The sequence below is a fragment of the Brassica oleracea genome, chromosome C8 (assembly GCF_000695525.1).
Source record: "Brassica oleracea var. oleracea cultivar TO1000 chromosome C8, BOL, whole genome shotgun sequence".
Lineage (NCBI taxonomy): Eukaryota > Viridiplantae > Streptophyta > Magnoliopsida > Brassicales > Brassicaceae > Brassica > Brassica oleracea.
Window position 1 is genome coordinate 22833857 of NC_027755.1, and position 27513 is coordinate 22861369.

The 27513-nt window shown below is 38.3% G+C and overlaps 7 protein-coding genes, 1 non-coding gene and 1 pseudogene across 11 annotated transcripts; 3 read left to right on the plus strand and 6 right to left on the minus strand.

Moving 5' to 3' along the window:
- Positions 1-1541: 1541 nt before the first annotated feature.
- LOC106308978 lies at positions 1542-2282 on the plus strand. Its single transcript, XM_013746074.1, has 4 exons — positions 1542-1558; positions 1616-1704; positions 1785-2011; positions 2085-2282. Exons 1-4 carry the CDS (start codon positions 1542-1544, stop codon positions 2280-2282), a joined length of 531 nt encoding a protein of 176 aa, XP_013601528.1.
- A 2853-nt stretch (positions 2283-5135) lies between these two features.
- LOC106309584 (expansin-A11) lies at positions 5136-6499 on the minus strand. Its single transcript, XM_013746638.1, has 3 exons — positions 6312-6499; positions 5918-6239; positions 5136-5482 (listed from the first exon to the last, which is right to left on the minus strand). Exons 1-3 carry the CDS (start codon positions 6439-6441, stop codon positions 5176-5178), a joined length of 759 nt encoding a protein of 252 aa, XP_013602092.1. The 5' UTR covers positions 6442-6499; the 3' UTR covers positions 5136-5175.
- Positions 6500-7429: 930 nt separating this feature from the next.
- Positions 7430-9758, minus strand: LOC106309585 (annotated as a pseudogene).
- A 268-nt stretch (positions 9759-10026) lies between these two features.
- LOC106309586 (glycine-rich cell wall structural protein 1.8-like) lies at positions 10027-12453 on the minus strand. The gene is made up of 9 exons (XM_013746639.1): positions 12249-12453; positions 12014-12136; positions 11706-11786; positions 11537-11625; positions 11382-11456; positions 11190-11254; positions 11042-11104; positions 10394-10927; positions 10027-10301 (listed from the first exon to the last, which is right to left on the minus strand). The coding sequence occupies exons 2-9, from the start codon at positions 12134-12136 to the stop codon at positions 10204-10206; spliced, it is 1128 nt and encodes a 375-aa protein (XP_013602093.1). The 5' UTR covers positions 12249-12453; the 3' UTR covers positions 10027-10203.
- A 1841-nt stretch (positions 12454-14294) lies between these two features.
- TRNAK-CUU lies at positions 14295-14367 on the plus strand. Its single transcript has one exon. It is a non-coding gene; the product is annotated as a tRNA-Lys (tRNA).
- A 74-nt stretch (positions 14368-14441) lies between these two features.
- On the plus strand, positions 14442-17786 carry LOC106309587 (V-type proton ATPase subunit B3-like). Its single transcript, XM_013746640.1, has 15 exons — positions 14442-14535; positions 14649-14731; positions 14861-14916; positions 14993-15091; positions 15171-15230; positions 15305-15416; positions 15505-15713; positions 15947-16075; positions 16180-16317; positions 16446-16596; positions 16676-16758; positions 16876-16923; positions 17018-17071; positions 17154-17237; positions 17328-17786. The coding sequence occupies exons 2-15, from the start codon at positions 14680-14682 to the stop codon at positions 17511-17513; spliced, it is 1461 nt and encodes a 486-aa protein (XP_013602094.1). The 5' UTR covers positions 14442-14535; positions 14649-14679; the 3' UTR covers positions 17514-17786.
- Positions 17787-17952: 166 nt separating this feature from the next.
- LOC106309589 (probable prolyl 4-hydroxylase 3) lies at positions 17953-19804 on the minus strand. Its single transcript, XM_013746641.1, has 7 exons — positions 19493-19804; positions 19323-19407; positions 19045-19240; positions 18761-18890; positions 18496-18683; positions 18301-18389; positions 17953-18197 (listed from the first exon to the last, which is right to left on the minus strand). Exons 1-6 carry the CDS (start codon positions 19690-19692, stop codon positions 18316-18318), a joined length of 873 nt encoding a protein of 290 aa, XP_013602095.1. The 5' UTR covers positions 19693-19804; the 3' UTR covers positions 17953-18197; positions 18301-18315.
- A 1414-nt stretch (positions 19805-21218) lies between these two features.
- Positions 21219-25196, minus strand: LOC106309590 (DNA damage-binding protein 1b-like). 4 transcript variants are annotated; one of them, XM_013746642.1, is made up of 4 exons: positions 24991-25196; positions 21958-22121; positions 21773-21883; positions 21219-21701 (listed from the first exon to the last, which is right to left on the minus strand). In XM_013746642.1, the coding sequence occupies exons 2-4, from the start codon at positions 22057-22059 to the stop codon at positions 21381-21383; spliced, it is 534 nt and encodes a 177-aa protein (XP_013602096.1). In that variant the 5' UTR covers positions 22060-22121; positions 24991-25196; the 3' UTR covers positions 21219-21380. The 4 variants fall into 4 exon arrangements, with proteins under 4 accessions (XP_013602096.1, XP_013602100.1, XP_013602098.1 ...); XM_013746646.1 differs by having other exon boundaries at positions 21958-22142; XM_013746644.1 differs by lacking the exon at positions 24991-25196 and adding an exon at positions 22371-23176 and having other exon boundaries at positions 21958-22091.
- Positions 23426-24997, minus strand: LOC106309591 (plastocyanin). The gene has a single exon (XM_013746647.1). It carries the CDS (start codon positions 24161-24163, stop codon positions 23666-23668), a length of 498 nt encoding a protein of 165 aa, XP_013602101.1. The 5' UTR covers positions 24164-24997; the 3' UTR covers positions 23426-23665.
- Positions 25197-27513: the final 2317 nt, after the last annotated feature.

A 27513-nucleotide genomic window follows, 5' to 3' on the forward strand; every position in this document is an offset into this window, starting at 1 on the left:
GTACTTATATTATATAAAAATATATATATATATATATATTATATATTTGGTCATATGATTAAGACGCCATATGATGTTAAAACCAGTGGATATAGATGAGTCTTGTGAGGAATAGAAATCGTGAGATATAAAGCTGATGTTACACAAGAATTCTCACAAAGCCCCGTAATAGATTACGAGGAGACATACTCCCATGTGGTGGATGCAACTACTTTTAGATTTCTCATAAGTCTGGCTATATAAGAGAGAAAATTAGACTTGCAGCAAATTGATGTAGTGACTGCATATTTATATGGTCCACTGGATAATGAAAGTGGTAGAGGGTATTGAGCTGAAAGAACATCAAGTTCTGGAGAACAATATTGATAATCATCAAAGTATATGATTTGAATATCCTAGGAACCTTTGGATACAATTTTCCAAACAGTTGAATATCTCAAGAAAGAGTTTGAGATGAAAGATCTTGGAAAACAAAGTTTTGTTTGGGATTACAGCTTGAGTACATTAACAATGAAATCCTTGTGCATCAAATAGTATATACAGAAAAGGGTACTCAAGAGATTTAATATGGATCAGTCTCACCCATTATCTAGTATATGGGCGTGAGATCACTTGTTTTGGACACAGATCCATTCAGTCCAAAGGTGGACGATAAAGAAGTCCATTTAGTCCTGAGATGGACGATGCAGAAGTCTTGTTTTAGATACTGATCTGTTTGGTTCATAAGAATGACGATGAAGAAGCTTTTGATTTTGGTTTATTTTATACTAACCAGCCCAAAGAGAGTTTATTTGGTTTTGTTGATTTGTTTTCAGACAAATTATGTTTTACATATGGTGGTACACGCATATCACAGCAACATCATCCAAGATTTCGTGTGTGTGTATTTGAGGTCGATAACTCAATATGTTCGATCAGATTGTGGCATGGATGGTAAAGAAGAACCAACTATCATGTTCGAGGACGAAGCATATTCTTCTCAAGATCTTCATCACCCACGGATTGCAAAAAATTGGAAAGGTCCAAGGGACCTTCATTAATGTCCAAATCACCATGGTTTTGTCCCAATTGGGTTTTCCTGGTAAGGTTTTAATGATGCAACATTAAAGCACATTACAAACTTTAAATGGTTATGTTATCCAAGGAGGAGTGTTATGAACCAGATTGTGGATGGCTCATAACTAAGAGATTATACCATCAGTGGCCCAAGAAAGAGAGAGTCGGCCAGCTTTTCCTTTTCTTTATGTCTTTATGTTTTCTTTTTTCTTAGTTGGATTATGATTTGTACTATTTTCATTTATCTATGACGGAGTAATCTCTATGTTATGAATAAATATAGACTTTTTACTTTCACGGTAGATTATTATTATTATTTTTTTGCAAGGTTCCATTATCTCTTATTCCTGCGCCTGTCTACAAAATATCAATCGATTTCATCAACATACTTTCGCTGGAGACACTAACTGGCTTTGTACTGTGGGCCTCTGATCTCATTCTCACTGAATGGCCTGGAGTTGTCAAAGTTGTACATCCTAATCCTAATGCTGACATATCTAAGGTTCAGTTTTTTTTTTGAATTGGTGGTGTTTTAGTCAGTTTTTATGCCTTGTTGAAGGAAGTGGCCCTTGCACCAGATACTATTTACTGGTGCAAACGCACTGAAACAGATATTCACTTTTTCCTTGGAATTAGCTGGTGGACAAGGTATTGGTAACAAACGAAACCTCTCTCTCTGTCGGTTTGGTGGTTCTATTTGAATTTACCACCCTTTGCTTGTTTTACAGGAAATCCTGCTCTAGCCAATGAAGCTACAGCAATCGCCATCAGTGTTTTGACACAAGACGTTGATTGCTTTAAGCAATGGGATGTTCTCTACAAGGAGCATCTTGAAGCTAGCGTTGCTCTTCTTAAAAAGCTTGTAGACGAATGGAAGGATCATTCCCTCAAACTATCATCATCGTCGAGTGATACTCTCACTGTCAAGCATGCTATGAACAGCTTCAGGATGAAGGTAATAATGCCTCTCTTAGATTCTTATAAGCTAATATTAACTCTCTGACCTCACCTGCTATTATTGTCTTTAGAACGAAAAAGCCATCACTGAAGGAGTAGCCAATCTTTCTCTTTACAAAGAAGCTGACCAGTCGTGCAAACTGATCTCCAGGAGACTCTCACGTGGCCCCGGAATAGCACCATTAACCGCTATGGTTATAGCAGCTGGAGCAGCCGCTGCAGGAGAAGTTGTTGGTTGGAGCCGCACTTTATCTATCTTGCCAATATAGCATAATATGAATGGGTGCTTGCTGATGTTGAGGAGGGTGTATACAAGTCCTCTCTTAAGAAGAGACTTATCATAATATTAACGACTTGTTTAATCTAAAATGTATTATTACTTGTTGCCTTCTTTTAATGCCTTTCTTTGAAGCTATTAAGGTAGGATTTATCACTAAACTCACAACTCTAATTATGCATGCACCAATACATTATCAGGGTCAAGAGAACCCATTCTTGATCATCTTCTAGGTAAAATTTGAATCAGACTCGAGCAAAAGAGACCAAGAGGTTTAGTTGCACAAAGGCAATATATTTGGCTGTGTTCTGAGAAACATAAATGATTCTTTATTACAGAAGAAATAATAAACCTAATTTCATCTTTCTAACTAAACTGATGCCATGATAATTGAAGATCAAGCTACCTATTGCAAGAGTGTCATTGCCATTATTATTATAAGCTTCAGATTGTGGTGGAAATCAGACTGTTGAGGAAAAAATTGGTAGGCATTTAGAATCTGGCACCGTCACTGAAATGTGTTTATTCCTCTGTCTCTTTACACCATTCGTAACCTGTCGTCCTTTTTATATGTGTTTATGCTCAACTTGGTTGCTTACTCAATTTTATCATGTTTGTCTTGTAAATAGGGAGATTGTGGTGCAGTTCAATGCTGATGTGCAGATGGGATGCAGTGGAAGTCCACTCCAACTCAAAGAGAGGTTTGTTATTAAGACCTTATAACTCAAGAAGAGTGTTGTGACTTGTTAAAGTTTTGTGGACTTACACGCAAATACCAAAACACAGATCATCAAAAGAATCAAATCTTATTTGCCAGGATTATTGGCTTGAGAAGGTTGTATATATCTTCTTACTAGTTCCTTTGCCAGTTTCTCTGACGAAGAGAAGCGAGATCAAGTTCGTTACTGATCTCAGAAGCAGACATGGCACCAGGAACCTCATGCTTGTTTGCATAAACAAGAACAGCCATATTGTCCGGTACCTTCCCCTGTATCTAAATCTAGGGAATTAAAAAAAAATTGGCATTATATAGAACTTGCTAGATGTTTAAAAGGGACATGGTTTGTTACCTCATCCATCACCATGTAAAGGAAACTCTTTGTCTCTTCCATTCGCTCTCTGTCCCTGCTGTCGACTACATACACAAGCCCGGATGCCTCTGCACAGTAGTGTTTCCATAACGGTACCATCTGCAATGTGCCATCATGAGGTTAAGACATATTAAATTTTTAGTGAATTGGTCTAACAACATTTATAAGTAGATAAAAGATATAACCCTAAATTAATAGATTAGATTTATCTTTGTTCATGGTCCATGGACATAACACATCATCGCGTTATTCATTTGTTTCCTTGTTATTTTCTTGCATCCTCTATATTCTATAACAATTTCTTATGGTAATTTTAGAAAATATTGTATTTATAAGTTTTAAACAAACATCAACAGAAAAGTGCATCAAATCAGATAATATATAATAATAACAAAAAAGAATCGAGACAACGCCGCTACCGCTGCTTCTCGACGCCGGCAAGGCTAGAGGCCGCCGGCGTCGGGAAATCTGCTACATCTTCCTCATGGTTTCTCTCACTCCAAGTCAAAGCTCTCGTCTTGTTTCTTGCTTCGCACTTACTAAATCAGTTTCTCTAAATCTGGTGCCGTCGAAACTCGAGAAGACTCGTGGTCTCTGCTCAGGTTTTCAAGACCACCGGAACTGCATCCTTCACCGGGGTCTTCCGAAAAAGCTGTACAAGGTCCACCTTTCACCTCCTTCCCTACTTTGAGTTCGCCCTTCACATGCACTCCAGATCTGAGAGGCCCTCCGTGGGATGTTCCGGATCTGAGCTACGCTCGGATAAAGATCAAAACTCAGCCATAAAGAACACAGGCCACTGCAGTGCATCATCTTTGAGTTATAAACGGGGTTCCGTTTCTCTTCTCGGCGGCTGCTCAACCCCCAACATTCCAACTATCATAGCCTTCTCTCCTCCATCTTGCGCCACCGTCCTTCATCCCGACAACGAAGTGCTCCTTAGCTTTGCCGCACACACCCTTGTCTACAAGCTCAGACCCGATGTTCTCCATTCCAGCTCCGCCTCCAGCCAGGCTGGTTGTTAATGGGCCGAATTTCAATTGTTTGTGGGCCTGGCCCAGTACCACTAAGGAGAAAGCAGCCCTTTGCTTAGTCAATCAATACCCACTGCGTATCACAACGAGAGTCAACTAACCACGGGTTTGATTATTTTGACTAGTTTAAAGAATTCTGAGGGGTTCCTTGGGATCTATATTATGCCCTTATTGTTATATCACTCTTATAGGATGAATTGTTCGGTGGATTCACTGACTTTGTTACCGGTACTATCATCCTCTTCTACAAAGGAGAGAATCTTATTACCATGCCTCTTTTCTGTGAAAGGAGATGATTCCTCGGGTTTAATACCGAGAGTTTGCTTCAACTTACTCACCGGTTTGTTACTTTGTGTAGCGGTCTGTACGGGGCCAGAAGATGTAATCGAGACTATTTCGGTTTCTCTCGTTTGTGAGGGTTGGCTTTCAACGTCACAACATAAGGTGACTAAATCTCAGCTGTTGGACCTTGTCTTACATGCTTCCTCGACGTATTCAAGCTTTGTCTTGAATTCGTTGTCATGTTTAATCTGAATTGCTGTTGTAGCTTATGTTTAATTTCCAAGAGGATGTCTAATTCCTTCTTGTTATTGTAGTTCTTCGAGTTGATTTAACTAAAGAAAGTTTGTGTTAAAAAAAAAATAATAATAATAATAATAACAACAAAGCGGGCGGGTCGCTCCGGGAGAAAAGAATAGACTCAAAGCGCGACCACTGCCAACAATCTTTCAGACAGGGAAGAAAAGGAAAAAAAAAGTATTTAAAACTGAACCCTGGAAGAATAAGTCTGTCCAAAGGACCAAGAAGAAGGAACAACATTTAGGAAGACTCTTGTAGCACCATCAGTAGTGGTAATTGAGAAAGAGATAGATTGACCATCGAGATAAGCGTTTGATTGCCAGTTAGCTCCCCAGTTGCGAGACATGGCTAACCAACCAGTCTTTGATCCTTTAATGGATACAGATTTAATGGAACCAGCTCCTCCTACGTTCGATATGTTCACTAGCTCGAAGTAATCCCTTCCGTTTATTCTGAATCTCACTCCTCCTCTCTTATAACAGCTTACTCTGTTTTTTACATGACCAAAAATAAAAACAGAGACATTTCAGTTAGAAATTTTTAAGAAACTAAAAAAAAATAAACCTTTTAACTTTCTTTTATCTCTCTCATTTTAAAATCCATCACTATTTTTCTCTATGTTTAAATCCTGATTCAACAACTACTGATCTGTTATTTCAATTTGGAATTTGGAGAACTTTTTATGATGAAAAAATGATTGATATCTACGCGAACTATAAAACTATCACATAATAACACATCTAAAAATATTAATGTATCATTAGTTACATTAATTATATGGTTAATATGTATCAACTAACACATGTTATGTAGTTAACATTATAACCATGTTTTCATAAACTATGCTAATTTAAGGTTTAAAATGATCAGATAGAAACTTAGTGGGTTCATTTACATATATTAATCTTCTTTTAGCAACTAACCTTTGGAAAACGACGGGAACAATCCCGCCTCTGTAAATCCCGATCTTTTCCCAAGCAGGTTGTGCCATGTCGAAATGTTTTAGCGGCGGATTGCACCAACCACCGTTGTTGCTCGGTAGAGCAAAGTTTGGTGGGCAGAAGTTAGTTGCTGTAATAACAACCGAAGCTCCTTTCTTGCACCACCTCGAGTCCGCGGCGTAATCACACGTTATCCTATAGCATTCTCCACACGAAGCTCCGTTGTTAAAGAGAGCCGTGCTTAACGCCGCCGTCATTGTCCCATACCCCGCCGAGTAGAGATCTCCGTACCCACAAGCTCCGCCTGAATAGACAAAAATCTATCAGTTTTTGTTACATCATTTAAAAAAAGACAAATAAAAATTGTTAAAATTACCCATTGTTCCTGAAGCGTCACTCCCTCCATAGAATGTGGCGTGACCGTTGGTTAAACCAGAAGGCCTAAACGCATCAACCGTTATAAAAAGAGCGGCTAAAAGCGCCACTCCAGCTAGAGACTTTGCCATGACTATATTGTTTGTAGAAGAAGAAAGAGATTATGATGGTGTTGATGGTGGAGAGAAGGAGAGATAGAGAGTGGTGTTTAAATAAAGGTGGCCAGTGTGTGTAAACTATGTAGTACGTAAACGTAGCAACAAAACCTTACATGTGGGTCTTGTATCTTTATCTAGCCTGTGTATATCTTAATTTAATTCTTCTACATCTGTATATTTGTAAGCAATACTAAGTCCAAAAAAGACAGTAGTTCTGCACACTATGTGTTGTAATATGCATTTGTGTTTATATTCCCTTAAAAAGTTCATAATACTGTGTTATGCGGTGGATACTGATACCTTTTTGTTTAACTGAATAAAAAGAGTAGAAAGAAAGACAAAAGAGAGTTTTTTGTTTGTGATATGATACAAACATGTGCAGGGTTCATCTACCACACTCACATGCTTGCTTGTCATGTATTATTAGCAACATGCCAAATCGCTTTATTAGTTATCATTATTTGGATTATTCGTTCCTCAAAACTTGATCTCCAATCTAAGTTGACGAATATCACCGTCACGGCATCTGTCGACTTACACAACCTACCTGCCACTTCTTACAGGTAGGTAGTGTAAGAAGTGTAAAGCCAATGACGTTGATGATGTTTTAACTAGTTGGTAGTTGTAAGAGCCCGGGAATCTTTTACTGATTGTCATTATTGAAAAACTAATGAATCACGTAACAAAGACCTGTAAAATTTAAGCAGAACATGATACTGTTTTATTATAAGAAAATGAAACCTAGTTTGGCAGGGACAGACTAATGTTATGTATCAATTATTTAACCCATTATTTAATGGTCATTCCACATGTCTAGTCTTCATCCTTCTGGTAGTAAAAAGATAAATGGAGACTTAATTACATTATAATTTGCCTACCCTGTTTATGATAACATTTCACATGTCTATGTTCTAATAATTAGCCGCCCCAACACATATAGCTAAAAGTATTCAACTCTAAAGATGCGAAAAACTACCAAACACCATTGAACGAAGTTGAGAAGATTCCAATCTTCTGAAACCAACCATACAAACCTCTGTTCTGAAGTTGAAAGTAATAAAAAGAAACAATATTAAAAATCCTCTAAAAACACTTAAAACGAAGGGCAGAGTAAAAAGGTCAAATTGTGAGCAGCAAGAAACAGAGTGCGGACAGAGGATCTCTCTCTAGAAATCATCATCGTCTTCCTCAGCCATATGCTTAGCCAACTCTTCCTCTTGCTGCTTCCTCTCTCTCCTCTTCTCATCGCTCTCTTTCTCCTTGTGCGTGTTGGGAGGAAAGCGATTCTCGAGTTAAACGCTGTTTGCGGTTCATTCGTTGAGTAGATATCCCCTGTTTCTTTGGACACCATATACCCGTTTCTGTGATCAATGGTCGCATCTATTGCCCCGTCGCGTATTGCCTTTGCGACGATGCTTTCGGCATCAGCCACAGGGTTCTCGGAGTTAAGCCTCAGCTTCTTGGCGACATCGGGAAGGGAGATTCTCGAGTATGAGATGCTTATGTTGCGAAGTCCAGTCCTGATGACATTGTGGCGGAGCCGCACGATGAGATTGTGCGTTCGGTCTTGAGCGAATGTGTCTGAGAACTTCTCCTGCACTGTCCTGAAGAGGTCCAAGTCTCCAATCCTCACCGCCTGCAAAAAAAATCGAAACAGATTATTATTATTATTATGTCACAAGAGCAAAACTATGAAGGTATATACACTCACATTGGTCAGCTCAAAGTAAGGCTTCAGGGCCTTGTCCATCCCCTTGTGAGTGAAGATCGACCTCTCTGGGATCTCACCAAGTAGAAGGCGAACCAAAATAGCCCATTTATTGCATTGGATTCTGAACCCTATAGCTGCGATAGGGGCTTTCCTGGCTGCCTGAAGGAGGCTTTCTTTTGCATCTGTATACTCCAGCTGAATGGTTCTGATCTTCCCAAGGTAGAAGAGGTACCTACAGAACTGTTGGTTTGAATGTGCCTCAAACCGAGGTGCCTTTGATCTTAGCTTCTCTGCTTGATCATAGAGATTGTAGTGCAGGTAGTTACGAAGCAAAAGGTTTAAAAGTGTTTCCTGCATCCAATATAAATATATTTGTCAATAAGTAGCAAACAAAAAGTTTCATAGCAATGAGAGTAGGCTGTATTTGATGAACACACACATACCTGACCCAACTCATCATGGCGAAGGGTTGCAGAATGATGCAATGCGAGAAGGTTCCTGCAAGCATAACCAAGTGAACAATATAATTAAAAGTTGAGCTACTACTAAACCGGCGTATTTCAGCAAGATCACCGGTTTGCTCGTAACTCAAGGAGTAGTAAAAGTAGAGCCTTGAAGCAATCACATCGATGGTCCTTCTGTTTAAGTTCTTAAAACGAGCAATGCTTGCTGAAGAACAAGCTTTAGCCTAAGAGAACAAAATTTAAAAACAGGAAAGAAACTCAAGAAAAACAAAACACAAGAAGCAACAACAACAATAACCTCGTTGTACTTATTCTGATCAACAAGAAAAAGAAGAACAATGAAGTAGCAGTAGATCTCGAGCTCAGCAGATAAGTGCTTGGAAGAAGCTTGCGCAACCGACGAAGCTGTATCAACTTCCATATCATGTTCATCACCCTAAAACCATTTAAACATTCAAAGGAAAGAAGATATCACAACAAGCTAAAGAGAGAGAGACTACAATCACCACATAACTAACAGGAAAGAAGATAGAACGGAGGCGGTGAGTTTCCGCCTGAGTCCGACAGTGAGACGCACGGCGCGAGCAACGCGGCGAACCTCCTTGGTGTAGGATCCAGTATCAATCAACGCTGCGATCTCCTTCAAATCTGTGGAAAGTGTGTGTGAAAAATCGATTAATTATTAAACTTTTTTTCGAAAACTCGGAAGAGAGGGAGTGTAGATCGAGAATTACGCTGAATCGTGGAGGTGGTGGTGGAGGAGATGATGGATTGAGAAGGGGTGTGGTTGTCATCTCAACGTCCCCCCAAATCTCTCACGGGAGCTAAGGTGTAGAGCTCTCACGGGATTGATTAGGGATTACGCTGAATGTACAAGACTGAGAGAGAGAAGCGAGCTTACTAGTTCGATTCGACCGGCGAGGAGAAAGTGACGACGAGAGTGGATCAGAGTTGAAGATGAACTCTTTTTTTCTTTCCCAAGTATTTTTCTTTTTGTTCAAGACACAATACGTATACTGGTGGTGTGAAAATGCCAAAGCCGGAATGTGTTGAAGAAATGAATCAATGATTGGTGAAGCTTGAGACACACAACGTGTACTTGACAGACTCCATCATGTTTCGTGCAAGTAAATGTAATACTCTGTCTGTTTCAAAATAGTCGGATGTTTTAGAAAACACACCAGAATTAACACATACACATTTTCCTAAAAAATATTAAATAAATCTAATCCAGCCAGACCTGACTTTTAAACTAATTAAAAAATATCAAACATCATGTATTTTAAAACATCAATAACTCTTCAAAACATCATCTATTATGAAACGGAGAGAGTACCAAACTTGCAAATTTTCAATAACGACAAAACTGGGAAATGTTTGGAAGAAACAAAACAAACCTGAGAACTCACAGAGGCAACATTCATAAAATAAATGAACATTTAACATTACCTAAAAGACAAAATGAAAGATGGAAATTATTCTACGGCAACATCTTGTTCTTTTTAAGATAGACAATGAAGGGAAAAAAAAAACCAAAGTCCATTCAACGACCCTTCTCACTTAAGCAGCTGCATTGTTCGGTGGTCCTTCCGATCTGTTGTATCCACCACGTCCTCCTCCTCTTCCACGACCTCCTCCCCTTCCACGGCCACCACGTCCTGTTCCAACAACTTTTTCATATTAAAACTCTCAAGCAAAATACTGGTTAAAAACATTGAGACAACAAGGGTGTTTTAAAACATCATCCTACCACGGCCCTGAGGAGGAGCATTGTTGTTGTATCCATAGTCTCCTCCATCTTGTTGATTTTCATAGTAAGGTTGAGCACCACCGTAACCGTAACCTCCCCTTCCACGTCCTCCTCTTCTCCCGCCCCCTCTTCCTCTACCAGATGATCGCTCGGGGTTCATACCTCCATCATCATACCCATGATCCCTTGGAGGAGGAGCAGCGTAACCATAGTCTCCTCCACCTTGTTGATCTTCATAGTAAGGAGGAGGACCGTCGTAACCTCCTCTTCCACGGCCACCACGTCGTCCTCCTCTTCCCCCGCGCCCTCTTCCTCTACGCTCATGATCCATACCTCCATCATCATACTCACGATACTGTTGAGGAGCATTGTGTCGATAGTCCCCTCCATCTTGCTGAGCTTCGTGGTGAGGTTGAGGACCATAACCTCCTCTTCCACGACCACCACGTCCTCTCCTGCCACCTCTTCCTCTACCAGGTGACTGCTCAGGCTCCATAGCTCCTTCATCATACTCAACGTTCACATACCCGTCACCTAAGCGAACCAGAAAAAACGAAAAATACAATCAAATCCATAAGATTGGAGCCCTTCTCCACAGATCAGGTGAGAATAATATTTTGGAATGGGAAATTGCGAATGCAATCTTACCTCTGCCACCTCTTCCCCGTCCTCCGCCTCTGCCTCTTCTTGCTCTGCCTCTTGGTGGTCCCTCTACAACAGATAGATCGATTATAAGCATAAGTTAACAGGGTAGTGGGTCGAAAACGCTCATTATAAAAGTCAGACGGTTGAATACCTCGTCCTTCGTGATCAATCTCAGCTAATGGCTTCACCATCTCAATCGGGATCGGACACTGGTAACTGCAACATCAGTTAATAAGGATATTATTAGCAGACAAGCGCTTGAGACACAGAGCCTTAGTTCTTAAAGAGAACAAAATCCTTATATGGAAACTAGACCCAAACAACAAGCATTAAAAAAACTCACCCAACAGAGGATGTGTTGAGCTCCTTCTTCGAAAGTGTTATAGTTATCAACGACACATGCCTTGTTGTCTCGATTCTTCAGGAGAAGGGAAAAAGAAAATCAATAACAGGTGTAATAAGAGTCCGAGCACCAAATGAAAATAACAATCCACTTACGGAAGAAGGCCTTCCTCTAGGGGTTCCCAGGTATCAGTGATGTCAGTGGATCCAATAGATGTGATCTGGTGAAGACCAGGAATCCTTCTCTGCAATAAGAGATTCAGTTACATTGTCAGACACAACATAACCTTACTTGTGATCTGAAACAGACAAACAAATATCATACCTTGATAAGCTCAACAATGTTGACAGTCTTGCTGATAGCTCTTCCCATTGCCTTGAAAACAACTTCATCCGATCCTTTCTCCTATATTACAAAAAAAAAAAAAAAAAAAAATAGAAAAAGTTCAAAGTTTGCTTTGTGGATTGGTGGTGGAAGAGAAAGCCTGCTGGCTGAGGAGAAATCCAGCCTTTGAGGTGGTTAAAACGGATTTCAAAAAAATTCAACCCTATGAACACCTCTTCGTTATCACAAGTACTATTATAACATTCATGATACAGCACAGATTTGTAATTTCACATTCAACAAAATACCTGAAAAAGAGCCATGGCGTAGGTGATGCAGTTACGCGCTCTACCCATACTGGTGATACGAATCTCGTTCTCAGCAATCGGAGTCTCAGCCTTGGGCTTCGCCACTCGCTCATACATGTCCATCTGAAACAACACAAACACATACAGAATCAGAAGGAACTAGGGTTCATACGAACCACTGATTCGAATCTGGTTGTTTTCTTATAATCCTCAGTGAAATCGATTTAATGCTTACCTTGTGTGACTGTTCGGGTTAGATCCTCCAAAAACCCTATGAGATTCGGATAACGATTCGAAACGGTTTCGTCTTCTTCTTCTTCTATACCCCTTTTTGAAGCAAGGCGCCTCTCTGATATATAACAACAGCCGCACAACTTCCCCTTCCGCACACACCCCATGAACCAGTGAACTGCCCTAATTGATTTCCGGTTCGTAACTTTTCACTCTAAATCGGTTCAAACCGAACCGAAGATAGATACCATAAACTTCCTCATCTCTCCCTCTCTTCATTAAATTAAGCATCAAATACGGATATAAAAATAAACTTAATTTGCTTAAATTCAATTTTACGTATCACTACATAGTAAAATTAGCATAGAAAAATTATGATTTGAAAGCTTTTGGTTCATATCTAATTCTACATCCAACCGTGTTTTTTTTTTTGTCGTCAAAAGCTTCATTCAAAAACTCAATCTGGTTCTGTCATACTAGCTTCCAGAGCTAGCTGATGAAGAACTTTAGTGTCTACAAAGTTCAAGGCACGAGATCGGGCCTCTTTCGCAAGAGTATCCGCACGAACATTCAAAGTTCTGGGAATGAAGCATAAAGAGAAAAAAAAAAAGATGAGCGAAGTGTATCAATGACATCAAGTTATGGATCCAGCGTTGGCCACGGCTTGGAGGCTTTGATAATTTGCACAATTTGTTGACAGTCAGATTCAAAGCTCACATGCTTTAGACCCCGTCCACATAACTCCTCCATTGCCCACACCAGGCCCTCCGCCTCCGCATGTAGAGGGGAGTTTGATTGCCTGGCTCTTCTCTGGCCCACTACGATGACTGACTCCCCTTCGAAGAGAATAAAGCCGAAGCCGGTCCCCTCTCCATGTTCTGTCCATGACGCGTCTATCTGACATATCCATCTTCCAGCCGGTTATGTATCATCAAGCACTTGTTGCCTCTCTACGCTTGGTCCTTCTTCATTGTTTAGCTCCGGTGCGAGTTTAGCTATCCTCCACGCTTCCGCTTCATGACACGCCAAGTTCAGAGTATCCATAGCCGGTGTGTCTTTATTGTTGAAACATTTGTCATTCCGGGCTTTCCATAAGTACCATATAATCCATGGGAACATTGAAGTATCTATGACATTCTGGTCTGAGCTTTTCCCCATCTGCAACAGTATATCAAAATTAACATATATAGAAGAACACGGGAAAAACCCCGGAGACGATGGCATCGTCGATAGAGCCCAACATTGGATTGCCGGTGGACACTCAAAGAGGATATGATTGATGGTTTCTCTATCTGCTCCACATCGACCACAGTGCCTCTCCTTTAGTTTACACGCAGATGCTACATATCCGGAAAGAGCTTGCCAAAGAAAATGCTTGATCTTCCTCGGTGCCTTAACCTTCCATACCTGTTTTTTCATAATGTTGCAATTTGGTGCAAGTATCGGTATCTCATGTGCTTTCTTCCGTTGTTCTACTGCCAATGTATATCCGGACTTCACAGTATAGCATCCCGAGTTCGTATGATTCCAACTATATCCATCATGGCGCCATGATTTACTAATCCGTAATGAGAGAATCTGAGATACATCATCTGCTACTATAAGCTCGTGTAATAACTCTACATTCCACTCTTTGGTATCATAATCAATAAGGTGATGCACTTTAAGGTCCTTATCAACATGGGTTGTCTTCGGTTTAGGCGCTCGGGCAGGACTGGTGGGGAGCCAGACATCGTCCCAGATGTAAGTATCAGCCCCAGATCCAATCGTTCTTCTAATCTCATCCTCCAGAATTGATTTTGCTGCCATAAGGCTAGTCCATCCAAAGGATGACGAGTTTGCTTTTATGGTACGCAATGGGTTCAAGTGTCTATAATACTGCCCCTTGAGCACTCTCGCTATCAGAGAGTGTGGATGTGTAAGCAGGCGCCACACTTGCTTCCAACCGTGTTTGTATCTTTCTTTTCGCTATAAATAGAAAACCATTCAGCAAAAAATATGTCCCAAATCGTCTTGATATATAATATACGAAGGAAGAGACGTTCAACAAGCCCGTCTAGCTCAGATGGTAGAGCGCAAGGCTCTTAACCTTGTGGTCGTGGGTTCGAGCCCCACGGTGGGCGCTTAATTTTTATTATTTTTTCGCTCCAAAATAATAATAATTGTTTTTTTTGGAGGAAAATAATATCACAATAATTAGCAGAGGTCAGAAATATCCTCTACCACGTTCAGCACATCACAAATCGCAAATCATCTCTCCTTCTCTCTCTGCTTGACTCGATTCGTTCCAGGTATCAGATCTCTCCTCACACTTCGTTTTGATCACGTCTTCCTCTAGATTTCATTTCATGTTTTTTTGATATCGCTTTGTTCCCGCCACTCCTTCTGACTTTTCTCTCCCCAGGAGCGGTTTGATTTGATCTTGATCTGCGACAATGGTGGCGGCTGGAATCGACATGGACGAAGGAGCTCTGGAGATCGGAATGGGTAAGTCTCGGATCGCGGATTACTTCTCTCTCTCTCTCTCTATAGCGTTGGTTGACTAACGGATAAGAGATCTAGCTTTTCTTTTTAACGTAATAAGAGACTGATTTTGAAGATGTTTGAATTGTGTAGAGTACAGAACTGTCTCAGGTGTTGCGGGACCTTTGGTGATCCTCGAGAAAGTGAAGGTATAAACAATTTGCTTTGCCATTGATAATATTGAATTCTATCTTTGTTATAAGAATGTTTATAATGTGCCTGCAGGGTCCAAAGTACCAGGAGATTGTTAACATTCGCTTAGGTGATGGATCTATGAGACGTGGTCAGGTCTTGGAGGTTGATGGCGAGAAAGCTGTCGTCCAGGTTACTCTTTATTCAATTCTACATTACACTTTAGATGTAGGCTGTACAGGCTATAACGTATTCATCTTATGGTTTTCAGGTTTTTGAAGGAACATCTGGAATTGACAACAAATTCACCACCGTTCAGTTCACTGGAGAGGTATTGACTTTGAAAGTTTCTTCTTTTAAGCGTTTCTGACAACCTAAGGCTTGCTTATAATGTTTTTATTTCAGGTACTGAAAACACCTGTCTCACAAGACATGCTTGGCCGCATCTTTAACGGCTCTGGGAAGCCAATTGATAACGGCCCTCCTATTTTGCCTGAGGCATACCTTGATATTTCTGGTGAGTGTTGGTTGTGTGTGATCTCTGAGAAAAAAAAGAAGAAATTTGTTTTTTTTTTTAATTGTGTGGTGAATAATTATTTTTATAGGAAGCTCAATCAACCCCAGTGAAAGGACCTACCCTGAAGAGATGATCCAAACGGGGATTTCTACCATTGATGTCATGAACTCAATTGCTCGTGGACAGAAGATTCCTCTTTTCTCTGCCGCTGGTCTACCTCACAACGAAATTGCTGCTCAGATTTGTCGTCAGGCTGGTCTTGTTAAGCGGTTGGAAAAGGCTGAGAACCTAATTGAGGTAATCATTTGCCTCCATTACAACCACTGAAGTACTAGGATCTTGCTGAGGTGTTAGTAAGTGTTTGTGTAACACATTCACTTTCTAACTTATGTAGAAGGATTTCAGTGGTATATGTGAGGGGATGTATTTTATAACAATTGAGTATCTTACTTTGCAAGGATTTTATTTGAACTACTGAAATTTTGTTTGCTGTTTGAAATCATTCGATATCTTACCTTGTGTTTCCCCAGGATCATGGAGAGGACAATTTTGCTATTGTTTTCGCAGCTATGGGTGTAAACATGGAGACAGCTCAGTTCTTCAAGCGTGATTTTGAAGAAAATGGATCAATGGAAAGAGTTACCCTTTTCCTGAACTTGGTAACTTACTTCTTTATATGCTTCTTCTTGTATCTTCCTTCATTGATATTACTAGTATATTATATCAATGATGGACTGACATTTCATGCATTCCACTCCAACAGGCAAATGACCCGACCATTGAGAGAATTATCACTCCTCGAATTGCCCTCACAACTGCAGAGTATTTAGCTTATGAATGTGGGAAGCATGTGCTTGTTATCTTGACGGATATGAGTTCTTACGCAGATGCTCTCCGTGAGGTAAAATGTCTTTCATTGGTCTCTGTGTTTGGTGTCATGATTCATAACTTGGTTGAGGTTTTCACAAACCTCAACCAGCATGGATATGTTTTAATAACGTGTACCTTCCACGTGTTGATGAACTGTAGGTCTCTGCTGCTCGAGAAGAAGTACCTGGAAGACGTGGATACCCGGGTTATATGTATACAGATCTTGCAACTATCTATGAGCGTGCAGGGCGTATTGAAGGAAGAAAGGGTTCCATTACTCAAATCCCTATCCTGACTATGCCCAACGATGGTGAAACAATCATATCATTATTGGATTCTCTTCTTTTTGATTGAAAAAAGCTCATTATATCTCTTGTTGTAAAACTCAGACATCACTCACCCTACTCCGGATCTTACTGGTTACATTACTGAGGGTCAGATATACATTGACAGGCAACTTCACAACAGACAGGTACCATATGCTTTACTCGCTTTGCATAACTGTCACTATTTTCTAATACACATGAATGAAAAAGGTTTCTCATCTTTCTGTAATAATCTCTATTTTTCTGGTTCTTCCTTAAAACAGATATACCCACCAATCAACGTGCTTCCATCACTTTCTCGATTAATGAAGGTAGCAGAGCCACTTCGACTATAGTACCCTTATGATCTCACATGGATTGAAACATACTATGACTTATTAACTTGACCACCATCTGATTGTGTAGAGTGCTATTGGTGAGGGAATGACTCGCCGTGATCATTCTGATGTGTCCAACCAGGTTCGCTTACTTTACTAATGCATCGCACGTGGTCATTTAGTATCTTCACACCCAATTCAATATTATTCTGTGTTAATTTCAGCTGTACGCAAACTATGCAATCGGGAAGGATGTTCAGGCCATGAAAGCTGTCGTTGGAGAAGAAGCTCTTTCTTCAGAAGATCTGGTACTCTACTCAGTCCCATTCATGTTCATATTTGATACTCACAAGAATTAATTACTCATTACAATAGCTTCTTGTGTTGTGGTTTTGTAGCTGTATTTAGAGTTTCTGGACAAGTTTGAGAGGAAGTTTGTGATGCAAGGAGCATACGATACAAGAAACATCTTCCAGTCACTTGATTTGGCATGGACACTGCTCCGTATCTTCCCACGTGAGCTTCTTCACCGTATTCCTGCCAAAACACTTGATCAATTCTACAGCCGCGATGCCACAAGCTAAGCCTTTTTGAAGGAACCTTCATGTTGCTCCATTCTCGTCTTATTTGGAACTTGAATCATGTTTGAGAGAAGGAAAAACTCAGAGAATCGTGAATTTGGGATTTATTCTTTTGCTTTTTCTTTTTCATTTGTATAATAAAGGTTTGTGTAGGGGAAACTTCGTACCAAAACGCTATTTATAAGCCTTGTGTTTGTGTTTCTGTCTTCCAAACTGATGAAACATGTCTTTTTGCTGTTGTGTAATAAACTATTCCCTCACAATTTTTATTATAGATACAGTATGTGCCATTTGTTCAAAATATTTGTTATATTTTGTTATTTGCTCATGAAAACCAACAAAAATGAGTCTATGAGACAATCCAAATCAAGAATGGTCCATCTCCTTTGCAAATTTGGGTGTATGAGTAAAACAATTCAGATTTATATAACGATAACAACAGTTTGTATATGATAATGTCATAACTAATTCACAACGTATATTCAATGACAGACACAAGTTGATTGGCTATAGTATACCAATGAGCAACAGTCTCTCTAAGCCATCCTAATTTAGTCTAATATTCTCTACAAAGAATAATGCTGACAAATATACTGAGCCGCAGGGACAAAAAACAAACATCATGTCTCTGCAATTTTTGGTTCCGAAGTTTCATTTTATCCACCATCCATGAAACAGTATATTGTCCTGTCCAACAAAAGAGGACAATGTAAGAACCAAGAGCGAACACACGCTACATAAACATAATGGACATATTCTGTTTGAAACTCAAGGTCGAATGGACCATTACCAGCAATCAAAGACGCTAGACTTTGTACTCGCCGACATGCATCCATTTGGTAGATGACCATTTGTTCCCTCTAATCACAGGGCATCCACCTAGAATCATTGAAGCATATATTATCATCTCCACACTCAATGGTATCGGAGAAAGAAAAGAAACAAATTACAGATGTGTTCTATATGATTATTATTATTATTATACCATGCAAGCTTGAGGGATCTAGTGTAGCATCAGGCCTCATGCTCCAGAAGAGCAATGCATCACCCATTCTCGGCTTTACGGAAAGTCCCTTTTTCCCACACTCAGAGAGCTCATTATACCATGGCACAGAACTAAAATTCATATTGGCAGCAGGAAACACCGTTTCACCGCCTTCTTCAACATCCGACCTGTAGGGTGTTTTTTTTTTTTGTATAAGAGAAAGAAGACAATAGTTGGTAATATAATAGAGTTCAGAAGATCTTACAGATACATGAGCATTGTAGCCATGCGTTGACCTCCATTCTTAGTGTTGAACTCGTCAACAAAGTAATCATAGTGTGGTTCATACTTTTGCCCTTCTTCGTAATGAAGAACCTGAAGTCCTTCTCCATGATCTGCACATTCCATAATCAACCATCTTAAGCACAATACTAAATGAATAGTCATTTTTTTTTTTAAATACTAATTACATATATAACAAAATTAGTCTACATATGATACTAATTAGATAAACTGCTAATTGATCATTGAAAAAGTCTCTCAAAAAACCTGCAGGAATGAAGGTGTAATCGGCAATTCTTTTCTCAATGGTCTTAATGACTTTGTCCCTTCCTCTCCTAAGGAAAGTCCCTGAGCTTGTTCTCACCCTGCTATCTTTGCTCTTGCCGGTTTGGCTATCAACAACAGTTGACTTCACCATATATGGTTTCGCAAGACTGATTAAATATTCACATTCTTCCTTCGACTGGTCAACATCAATAAATAAAATTTAATACTCTCAAAGATTCAGACATGTTATCTAATCTTTGAAATAACAGAACACAAACCAAGAAACCGTGGTAGAGGAAAGCTCTGGGCTCCCAAGAAAGAATCTCAGTCCATTGATCTCCTCTCTTCCCTATTCCCTCGCTTCTGAAATAATAATAAAAAAATTTAATCAAAACGTTGCAAACAATGAAATAAATAAAAACAAGAATTCCGACAGGACTCATGCCACCTCTCGGTTGCAGCTCGTCGGAAAGAAGAGAGATCGGCCGGAGAATATTCGTCGAAGGTATCAATCGGAAGAGAGAAAACCCCAAAAGACAAAAGCATCAAGAGAACGATCGTTAGCATGAAAAGCATCAACAGAACCAGCATTAGCGTCGACCATTTCCTCGCCTGAGATCGCTGCGACTGTCTCAGCTTCATCGCCATCACCGCCAAAGATACACCCGAAAGCTTGTAAAATGAAGAGAGAGATTAGGAATCGATCGGAGAAGAGAATCACAAAACCTTCTTCCTTTCTTCTTTTATTTTCGATCTCTGTTCTTCTAACGCCCTGTTCTTACAAGGAAATTTCTTAAATGACATTTGTACCCTTATTTAAAATGGTCGGTGGTTATTTAGGTGTGGGTATTGTTGTAATTTCAGAAGGAATGGTTTTATTTTCCAGTACAATGTTTTTTACTTTTCTTACACAACTGAAATGATATCAACCAATGGGATATTGTTGATTAATACATTTTCTATAATTAACTTAAGTGTTATCATCTTTGACTAAACATATGACGTTCCTCCCTTTTAAAGTAACTCTGTTTTCTTAAGATAAACTACAGGACGTATGTGCTTATAATTGTTAATATTTTCAGGACTACTGTTAATTATTTTCTGCTTACGGTTCTCTAAAATGTTAGCTGTGATCTGTACGCACAAATCATACAAATATAGGATAATTACTAAGCTAAGAAAAACATGGTTTTTTGTACAGCATTTGATAGATAAATTTTCAATATTAATGTAATGACGAAGATCAGGTTATTGACGTACTTAAAATGGGAACACAAAATACTATAAATGTGATGAATCCCAAAGTCTTTGTGCGGACTACATAATGAGAAAGTCAATACGTCAACGGAACGTTTGCTAAGTAACGTTATTACTGTGTTTTAGCAAAATCTAAAATTAAAATTCCACAAAAGAAACAAAAAAAATCATTAATGCTGAAACTGATTGGGCTTTTTGTACATAGTGGGCTTACTTATCTGAATACACGGGCCAATATAAGCTTTTGACCTCCTCTATGGCACAATCCTATTCCTGAGCCTTAGAGCAACTCCAGCTCTAATGATTAAATTAATAGGTTTAAAGGTAATATAAGAAATTAAGAAATTTGGTTAGTGGAAATAATTTTTTGTTACTCCAATGGGAGAACCCCATAGAGGTTCTTAAATATATATATATTTTAATTAGAATGATTTAAAATAAAACCATACATAAATTTTTTAATAAAAATTACATAAAACATATGAAAAATACAAATACAAATCGTAAACGAGAAAAAACCGATTACTCGAAATCTTGATTTGTTCCAACTACACAGAAGACATTGCATTATACTCAAACAAACTAGTAGGGGTTATTGGTCGTTGTATTTTAATGGATTTGAAAATCCGAACTAAATCTAGTGTTATTGGTTCTATGATTTTCAAATCTGTATTAAAATCATGTGTTATTGGTTTAATGATTCATAAATTCTATATCAAATCAAGTGTTATTCAATCGTACAGATTTACTAATATATTTGATTTAATAATGGATTTGAATGGATTTTTTAGTTAGAAATACAAAGACTCAAATCCGAGGGAAAACCTCCGGATTTGCATATTTTACTTGGATTTATAAATACTATATGGATTTCTAAATCAATCAAAATATATAAACCAATAACACCTAAACCCAACTTCTCAAAAAGAACCATACACGATAAGCATACATCGTCTAGAAGAACCATACACGAAAATGGTTTTTATCACAACAATCTCAAGATCTTTTCAATGGCACAACAAGCTTCATGCTAGATACTAGTAACAAAAAGGCCCTAACCACTTATCATCAGTCTTCAGCTATGTTAATAGACTAATTTCTATGTAAAAAGGTTCTACGGAACATACCCCTTGAAAAGCACAAAGAAGAACAGATCGGGGATTGACGTTCTCTCCTATTTTTCTCTTAATAACAAGAGTCACGTCTGGCAGCTTACGAATCTCCATGCTATTATCTGTCCACTTCCCCACTAATGCTAGCTCACTACAACTAGGATCAGCCCCAATGGGATTTATGTCAAGACACGATGCCGGGTTGTCCAACTGGGTGCGCCTCATTCCTTTCAATTCCCCATCTCCAACTTCGAGGTAAAACAAATTATCTTTACTTGCCAAAAGAACCTAACAAGCAAAATCAATTGGTTATTCAAAAAACATGTTATATGTGTTACAAGTGTGGAATTGGGACAAACCTGTCTAGCATTTGCAGTCACAATGTTAAGGTTGAGCCCATCTGGGGCATCCCAGTTACTCAGCAATTCCCTAGTTTCGGAACTGACTAGCCTAACGGAACTTGAAGTGACCTGGTCCAGAGCAGTAAGTTCATATTCCACAAAAAAGGATAATGAAAAAGACATAAGTAACAGCTATCAAATACCTGTACAAGTTGATTGTGCACAGCATCATGGCAAAATAACGTCCGCACTTCAGACAAGAAGCCCTTGATCTCTGTTTCTTCCAGTTCATCCACACGATTCATGGCAAAGATACGAGTTTCACCGATGAAGCTAACTACGAGGAATGTGTCCGATGCTTCATCAACTGAAGATTTCAAAATCAAAACTAACAATCACAGTGAATTACACTACAATTCAATTCCAAAAACCAACACAGAATCTGCATCAATGTAACAATCCAATACCAAAAACTCCTTAAATCGAGAACCATAAGCTTAGACAACCAATTGTACATACGAGTCATTCTCGACCGTAATCAATTTACACACCAAAATCCTAAAACTAATCGATATAAGAAGCATAATCAAAGTTCGAAATCGGGTGAAGAAACAACCTTTGTTGAGCTATATGACGAGCTTCTTTCCGGCGGAAGGATTGTGGAGGCCGTTTTTGGCTTTCGTCATCGGCGTTTGAGTGGAAGAGAAGAAGGAGAAGAAGGAGGAGAATGCATGTCCCATTCCTCACTGACCATCCTCAAGGATCTCCTCAGAATCGTCGGAGAAGATGGAGGCTTGGAGATTAGAGGAGAAAATGAAAAAAAAATTTGCGACGAAGGAGGGGAGAGAGACATTAATGATAGGTCGAATAAGGACACGCCACGTAAAGGATGCTTAACACTTCTACAACTGCCTAAATTAACACCGGTTCTGCAGTGTTTAATGCTTTTTGATTTATTTATTTTTTCATTTTTTTTTAGAACCTCCCTGAACACCCACCGATGGAGGTGGTTTAAAGCAGCTATACTATACAACAAGTAAGCTTCTTTTTGGTGAAAAAACTTTTCAACCTCAGTCATTAGTTTCCTTGTTACATGCAAGTGCAATGCAATGTTATATAAAGATGTTGTGCTTACGCAAACAATAGCTATTAGCTTAGTTCTTACATGTTGTAATTGGAGTTGTATACACTATTATTATTTGGTTTATAATTGTTTTAATAGGATTTATACCTAGTAATATAGATGACTTATTCTAACTAATTTTACACATGTTAAATTTAAACATGTAGCAGGTTTGACAAAAAAAAAAGATTTAAACATGTAGCAGATGGGGCGGTTTATATTTTACATATGAGTTATAACTTATAAGTGAGTTTGCATGATGTTATAACCAAGTCCATGCATGATAAAACTGTAGGTTTAAATTTGTTATGTAAATTGATTCTTACATGCCGTAGCTCGGCTTATACATGTCTCAACTGAATCTATACGTAGTAAATAAACATCTTGCACTTTAAACAATTCAATTCATATGTGCTATGGTTTGATTGTGCATGGTACAAATGGATGCATGCATGTCTACGCTATCTATCTGAACTCAAAACCTGTTTGGGACAAAAGCTCCACAACTTTCGATTCATATAACACCAACTCCATATTTTTAGCATTTATTTTTCCAACTTAGTTTATCATAATCTTAAAAAGCTTCAGAGCCAGACATAAATCTACAAGTAATTTATAAACCAAGACAAACCATTCATGGATGGAACCAGTACTCTCATTATAACAAATCAATGTCCATTTGATTCCAACACTCTTTAGAAGTACAAAACACCTTATGTAAGCAAGACTGAAAGAAAAGCCTCTACTCGGATCAGAGACACTCTTCCGCTTTTACACTCACAATTTTATTAGTTAACGGTGACTTTACCGACCATACCAGCACCCTGATGCGGCGCACAGTAGAAGCTGTAAGTCCCAGGCTCAGTCAAAGCAACCTCGTACGTCTCTCCAGCAGCGTTGAGTAGATCTTGCTCGTCCATGGAGATCTTGCTCGCTTCAACACCACTTGGGATCTCGTCCTCATCGAACACAACGTTGTGTGGGAATCCAGCGTTGTTCTTGAACACAATCTTCTCTCCTTTCGCTATTGTGAACTCGTTGGGAACGAAAGCCAACGCTCCATCTCCTGATCCCAAGAGAACATCAATGGCCATAGCGTTTCCAGCCAAAGCGATGGAAGCTGCAGCCGCAACGACAGCGACTCCGAAGTCCTTTAGAGATGACTTCACGGTGAGGTTCCGTGATGTTGTGGTGGGGAGTCTGACGACGGCGGAGGGTTTGGAGATGGTGGATTTTAGGCCGGTGAACGATGGGATTGCGACGGTGGCTGAGGTTACTGAAGCCATGATGAAGATTCTTGGTTTATCTTAGTGAAAGTTTTTTTCGTGTGTGTTATCCTTTGGTATTGAGGTTTGTGTGACTTGTGAGTTTTATGAGTGAGCGAGAGAATGAGATAGAGCAATGAGTGGCTCTGGGAGCAAACTCCATAGAAAGGAGTTATCTGTAGATACGCGTTTTCATTGGTTGGTTTTAGATTCTGTCTGGTGAAGTGGCAGAGTGTTTGTCATATGTTTTTTTTGTGTCTGAATGGATAACAGGATAAGCCTATTAATAAATAGACATATTCATTTCGTGACATGTCCCGAATTTTATCTTGTATTTTTAACTTCTTTCAAATAATTCGCAAGGATGTTTAGTTTAGTTTAACGGAAACAAGAAGAAGTAATATTTTTTATTTAATTTTTTTAAAAACAACTTTATCTAAAATACTTGTTTAGAAGTTGATTGTTTTTTTTACCGCGTTTAGAAGTTAATTCATAGCTGAAGTACCATTTGGAACTTACTTCTTATTCAAATTAGTGAAAATTTTGAAAGTTATTTTAGCTTTTCAAAATTTTAAAGCCATTTCTGAAAATTCAAATATTTTTATTAAAAAAGATATCCGAGAGGCAACCCTTTTTTTTTTAATCTGAGAGGCAACCTTATGTACAAAAATAAGATATTAACTTAAAAAATGATTGAAGGATAATATGTTATAAAAAGACGATCTCAGGGAATAAGAGGTCGCAGCAAGTCGGAGAGGAGAAAGAGTTCTCGGCTCTGAAGTACACTACCGGCAAGAGAGAATAAGAACAAATAATCGTACCACAGAATCACAGACTCTTAAAGTTACCTGATTCCTCTTCTTTGTAAGGATGCAGAGAGTATATGAGGTTGTCAAATAGTCAAAGGCTTGGGTTTTTTTTTCTAATGTCGTCGGGGCTGGTCTGGTTTATATGTTTGTACATGGGTCCTTTATGCAGTACAAATGGCACTAAGCTGTAGTACACAATGATTATTAGAAACCTGTGTAGTACACGAAGTTTAACCCGAGTTATGGATGAGCTAAAAAATATTTTGTTTACTATCAGTTTGTTTTTTTGTCTATTTCTTAGAAAAATTATATGATTATTTCACTATAAATTAATTTTCATAAAAATCTATTTGTTTAACAATTTTTATTGTTTGTTTATTTTGATTATTATAATAATTAAGGTGTTAGGATAGAATTAGGGAAATAAGAAAAAAAATTAAAATTTAAAAACTAATCATGGGTTAGAGAGATATATAAACAAAAAGGAAGACAGAGATAGGGAAGAATGGTGAGTTTTTTAATTTTATTTTTGCAATGGTTATAGGGTCAAATTTCTCTTATTATAAACCTAATAATAGGTTGAATATGAAATTGGATATAAAAATAGAATATTTTGTAAGTTCGATGGATTAAGTAAAAATCTAATTTATGTGAAGAGATATGAAGATTGTTGGACATCTTTATACGACTAATTTGCTGAATAAAATTTTGATTTATGTTAAGAATATAAAGATCATTGGACATTATTTATAAGTCCAAGAGCAACCTCATCGGGGTTTATTGTTCCTAGGTTTTTCAAATACATGTATGTGTATGTATATTATATACACATACATGTATTTTAAGAACCTAGGAACAAGAAATCTCCAATAATATTGATCTTAATAGTTCTGTTCTTGAGAAATTATAATTTTGGTTGATGGTGTCTATTTTTCCATTACAGAAATTAAAAGATTGGATTTTCTCTTTTTCCTACTTTGTTGTCACCTTGCAAAGTTACATTCATGCATAATACTTAATAGTAAAAAATAACCTTCCCGTCTAAAGAAATAAACCAAGGTAAATGAGAATAATGAATAAATTTTTATTTTATTTAATTATATTTTTCATTCTATGTTCAACTTCAAATAAACTGTAGAAATTTGACTCTCAATCAAGAAAAGACAGAAAAATGGGAGTAAAGTAGAATAATAATCTTCCTTTTTCATGATTGGTAGAAAAAAAGTAACTGAGAATAAATTATCTCATGTGTGTTTTTTTTTATGTAAATGCGTAGTCTTAGTTAGGCCTGGGACTTATTATCCGAGATCCGGATTCGATCCGAGATCCGCTCCGGATCCGCTCCGAAAATAGGATATCCGAGGTGTCCGGATCCGAATCCGGATAGTAAAATCTTGGATCCGTGCAAACCGAATCCGGATCCGGATATCGTAATTTTTAGGTCCGGATATCCGGATCCGGATCCGTATTTTTAAAATACATTAAATTTATTAAAAAATTAATATTTTTTTGTTAAAAAATTAATATTTTTTTGTTAAAAAATTAATATTTTTTGTTAAAAAATTATTTTTAATTATTTTGACGGATCCGGATCCGGATCCGGATATCCGCGGATAATAGAATATCGAGACGGATATCCGAAACCCGGATATCCGGAAACCACGAATCCGGATCCGGATATTAAATCCACGGATCCGACGGATCCGGATCCGAATCCGGATACCCTAAATTTCCCGGATATCCGGATCCGTCCCAGGGCTAGTCTTAGTGCAAATACTGCCAGTGTAAAGTTTGATTAACCTGGTCAGATATTTTATCTGTTTCTGACTGAATAAGGCTATGGAGTTTTTATACAAATTAAAAATGATTAAGTTTATTTTAATTTCACTGTTTTCTCTCACTAAAACATGCTCCCTCCGTTCCACAAATATAAATTTTTTAGTATTTTCACACATATTAAGAAAACACATTAAACTATCACATGTATTTTAAGAACTTAGAAACAAGAAACCCCTAATAAAGTTGCTCTGATAAACTGAGTAAGATGATATATTATGATTTTGGGTTCTTGATGAAAATAGCTTGGGCGTTAAAGAAAATGTGGTGTTCAAATTAACTAAGTTAAGCCAACTTAGTGAGTAAGTCAGACACTACAAGAAAACACCAAGGATACTGAGGGAAAAAATCGTTGGAATTTCGTCGGAATAACGTTATTCAGACGACATCCCGACGAAACAAGTCCTCGGAAATAATTCCTCGGAATTTCTTCTTTCCTCGGAAATCCCTCGGAATTTTCCGACGGAATTCCGAAGAAACAAATTTTCGAGGAAATTCCGAGGATCAATAGTTTGTCGGAAATCTCCTCGGAATATACCGAGGGAGAACTTCGTCGGGATATTTCCTCGGAAGTTCATCGATCGATGCGTTTTTGGACATATATCCATCGATCGATCCGTTTATAAAAAATATTTATGTATTAGTTTATATTTAATTTATATATTATATGAATGATTCTTTTAAAATTTATGTATGTTTTATGGTTGTTTAATTTGATAAAAAGAT

What these genes read in the sequence shown, in the direction of transcription:
- LOC106309589 (XM_013746641.1), bottom strand. Translation starts at nt 19,692, where the DNA reads ATGGCGATGAAGCTGAGACAGTCGCAGCGATCTCAGGCGAGGAAATGG. An exon ending in TCCTCTACCACGGTTTCTTG is followed by an intron (nt 19,241 to 19,322) that starts GTTTGTGTTCTG and finishes GATGTTGACCAG; the next exon opens with TCGAAGGAAGAATGTGAATA. An exon ending in TTACACCTTCATTCCTGCAG is followed by an intron (nt 18,891 to 19,044) that starts GTTTTTTGAGAG and finishes TGGAATGTGCAG; the next exon opens with ATCATGGAGAAGGACTTCAG.
- LOC106309584 (XM_013746638.1), bottom strand. Translation starts at nt 6,441, where the DNA reads ATGGCAAAGTCTCTAGCTGGAGTGGCGCTTTTAGCCGCTCTTTTTATA. An exon ending in TGACGCTTCAGGAACAATGG is followed by an intron (nt 6,240 to 6,311) that starts GTAATTTTAACA and finishes TTGTCTATTCAG; the next exon opens with GCGGAGCTTGTGGGTACGGA. An exon ending in GTTCCCGTCGTTTTCCAAAG is followed by an intron (nt 5,483 to 5,917) that starts GTTAGTTGCTAA and finishes TGTAAAAAACAG; the next exon opens with AGTAAGCTGTTATAAGAGAG.
- LOC106309590 (XM_013746642.1), bottom strand. Translation starts at nt 22,059, where the DNA reads ATGAATCGTGTGGATGAACTGGAAGAAACAGAGATCAAGGGCTTCTTG. An exon ending in TGCACAATCAACTTGTACAG is followed by an intron (nt 21,884 to 21,957) that starts GTATTTGATAGC and finishes GCTCTGGACCAG; the next exon opens with GTCACTTCAAGTTCCGTTAG. An exon ending in TGACTGCAAATGCTAGACAG is followed by an intron (nt 21,702 to 21,772) that starts GTTTGTCCCAAT and finishes TTTGCTTGTTAG; the next exon opens with GTTCTTTTGGCAAGTAAAGA.
- LOC106309587 (XM_013746640.1), top strand. Translation starts at nt 14,680, where the DNA reads ATGGTGGCGGCTGGAATCGACATGGACGAAGGAGCTCTGGAGATCGGA. An exon ending in AGGCTGAGAACCTAATTGAG is followed by an intron (nt 15,714 to 15,946) that starts GTAATCATTTGC and finishes GTGTTTCCCCAG; the next exon opens with GATCATGGAGAGGACAATTT. An exon ending in TTACCCTTTTCCTGAACTTG is followed by an intron (nt 16,076 to 16,179) that starts GTAACTTACTTC and finishes CCACTCCAACAG; the next exon opens with GCAAATGACCCGACCATTGA.
- LOC106309586 (XM_013746639.1), bottom strand. Translation starts at nt 12,136, where the DNA reads ATGGACATGTATGAGCGAGTGGCGAAGCCCAAGGCTGAGACTCCGATT. An exon ending in ACATTGTTGAGCTTATCAAG is followed by an intron (nt 11,626 to 11,705) that starts GTATGATATTTG and finishes CTCTTATTGCAG; the next exon opens with AGAAGGATTCCTGGTCTTCA. An exon ending in CTAGAGGAAGGCCTTCTTCC is followed by an intron (nt 11,457 to 11,536) that starts GTAAGTGGATTG and finishes CTTCTCCTGAAG; the next exon opens with AATCGAGACAACAAGGCATG.
- LOC106308978 (XM_013746074.1), top strand. An exon ending in GGAATTAGCTGGTGGACAAG is followed by an intron (nt 1,705 to 1,784) that starts GTATTGGTAACA and finishes CTTGTTTTACAG; the next exon opens with GAAATCCTGCTCTAGCCAAT. An exon ending in TGAACAGCTTCAGGATGAAG is followed by an intron (nt 2,012 to 2,084) that starts GTAATAATGCCT and finishes TATTGTCTTTAG; the next exon opens with AACGAAAAAGCCATCACTGA.
- LOC106309591 (XM_013746647.1), bottom strand. Translation starts at nt 24,163, where the DNA reads ATGGCTTCAGTAACCTCAGCCACCGTCGCAATCCCATCGTTCACCGGC.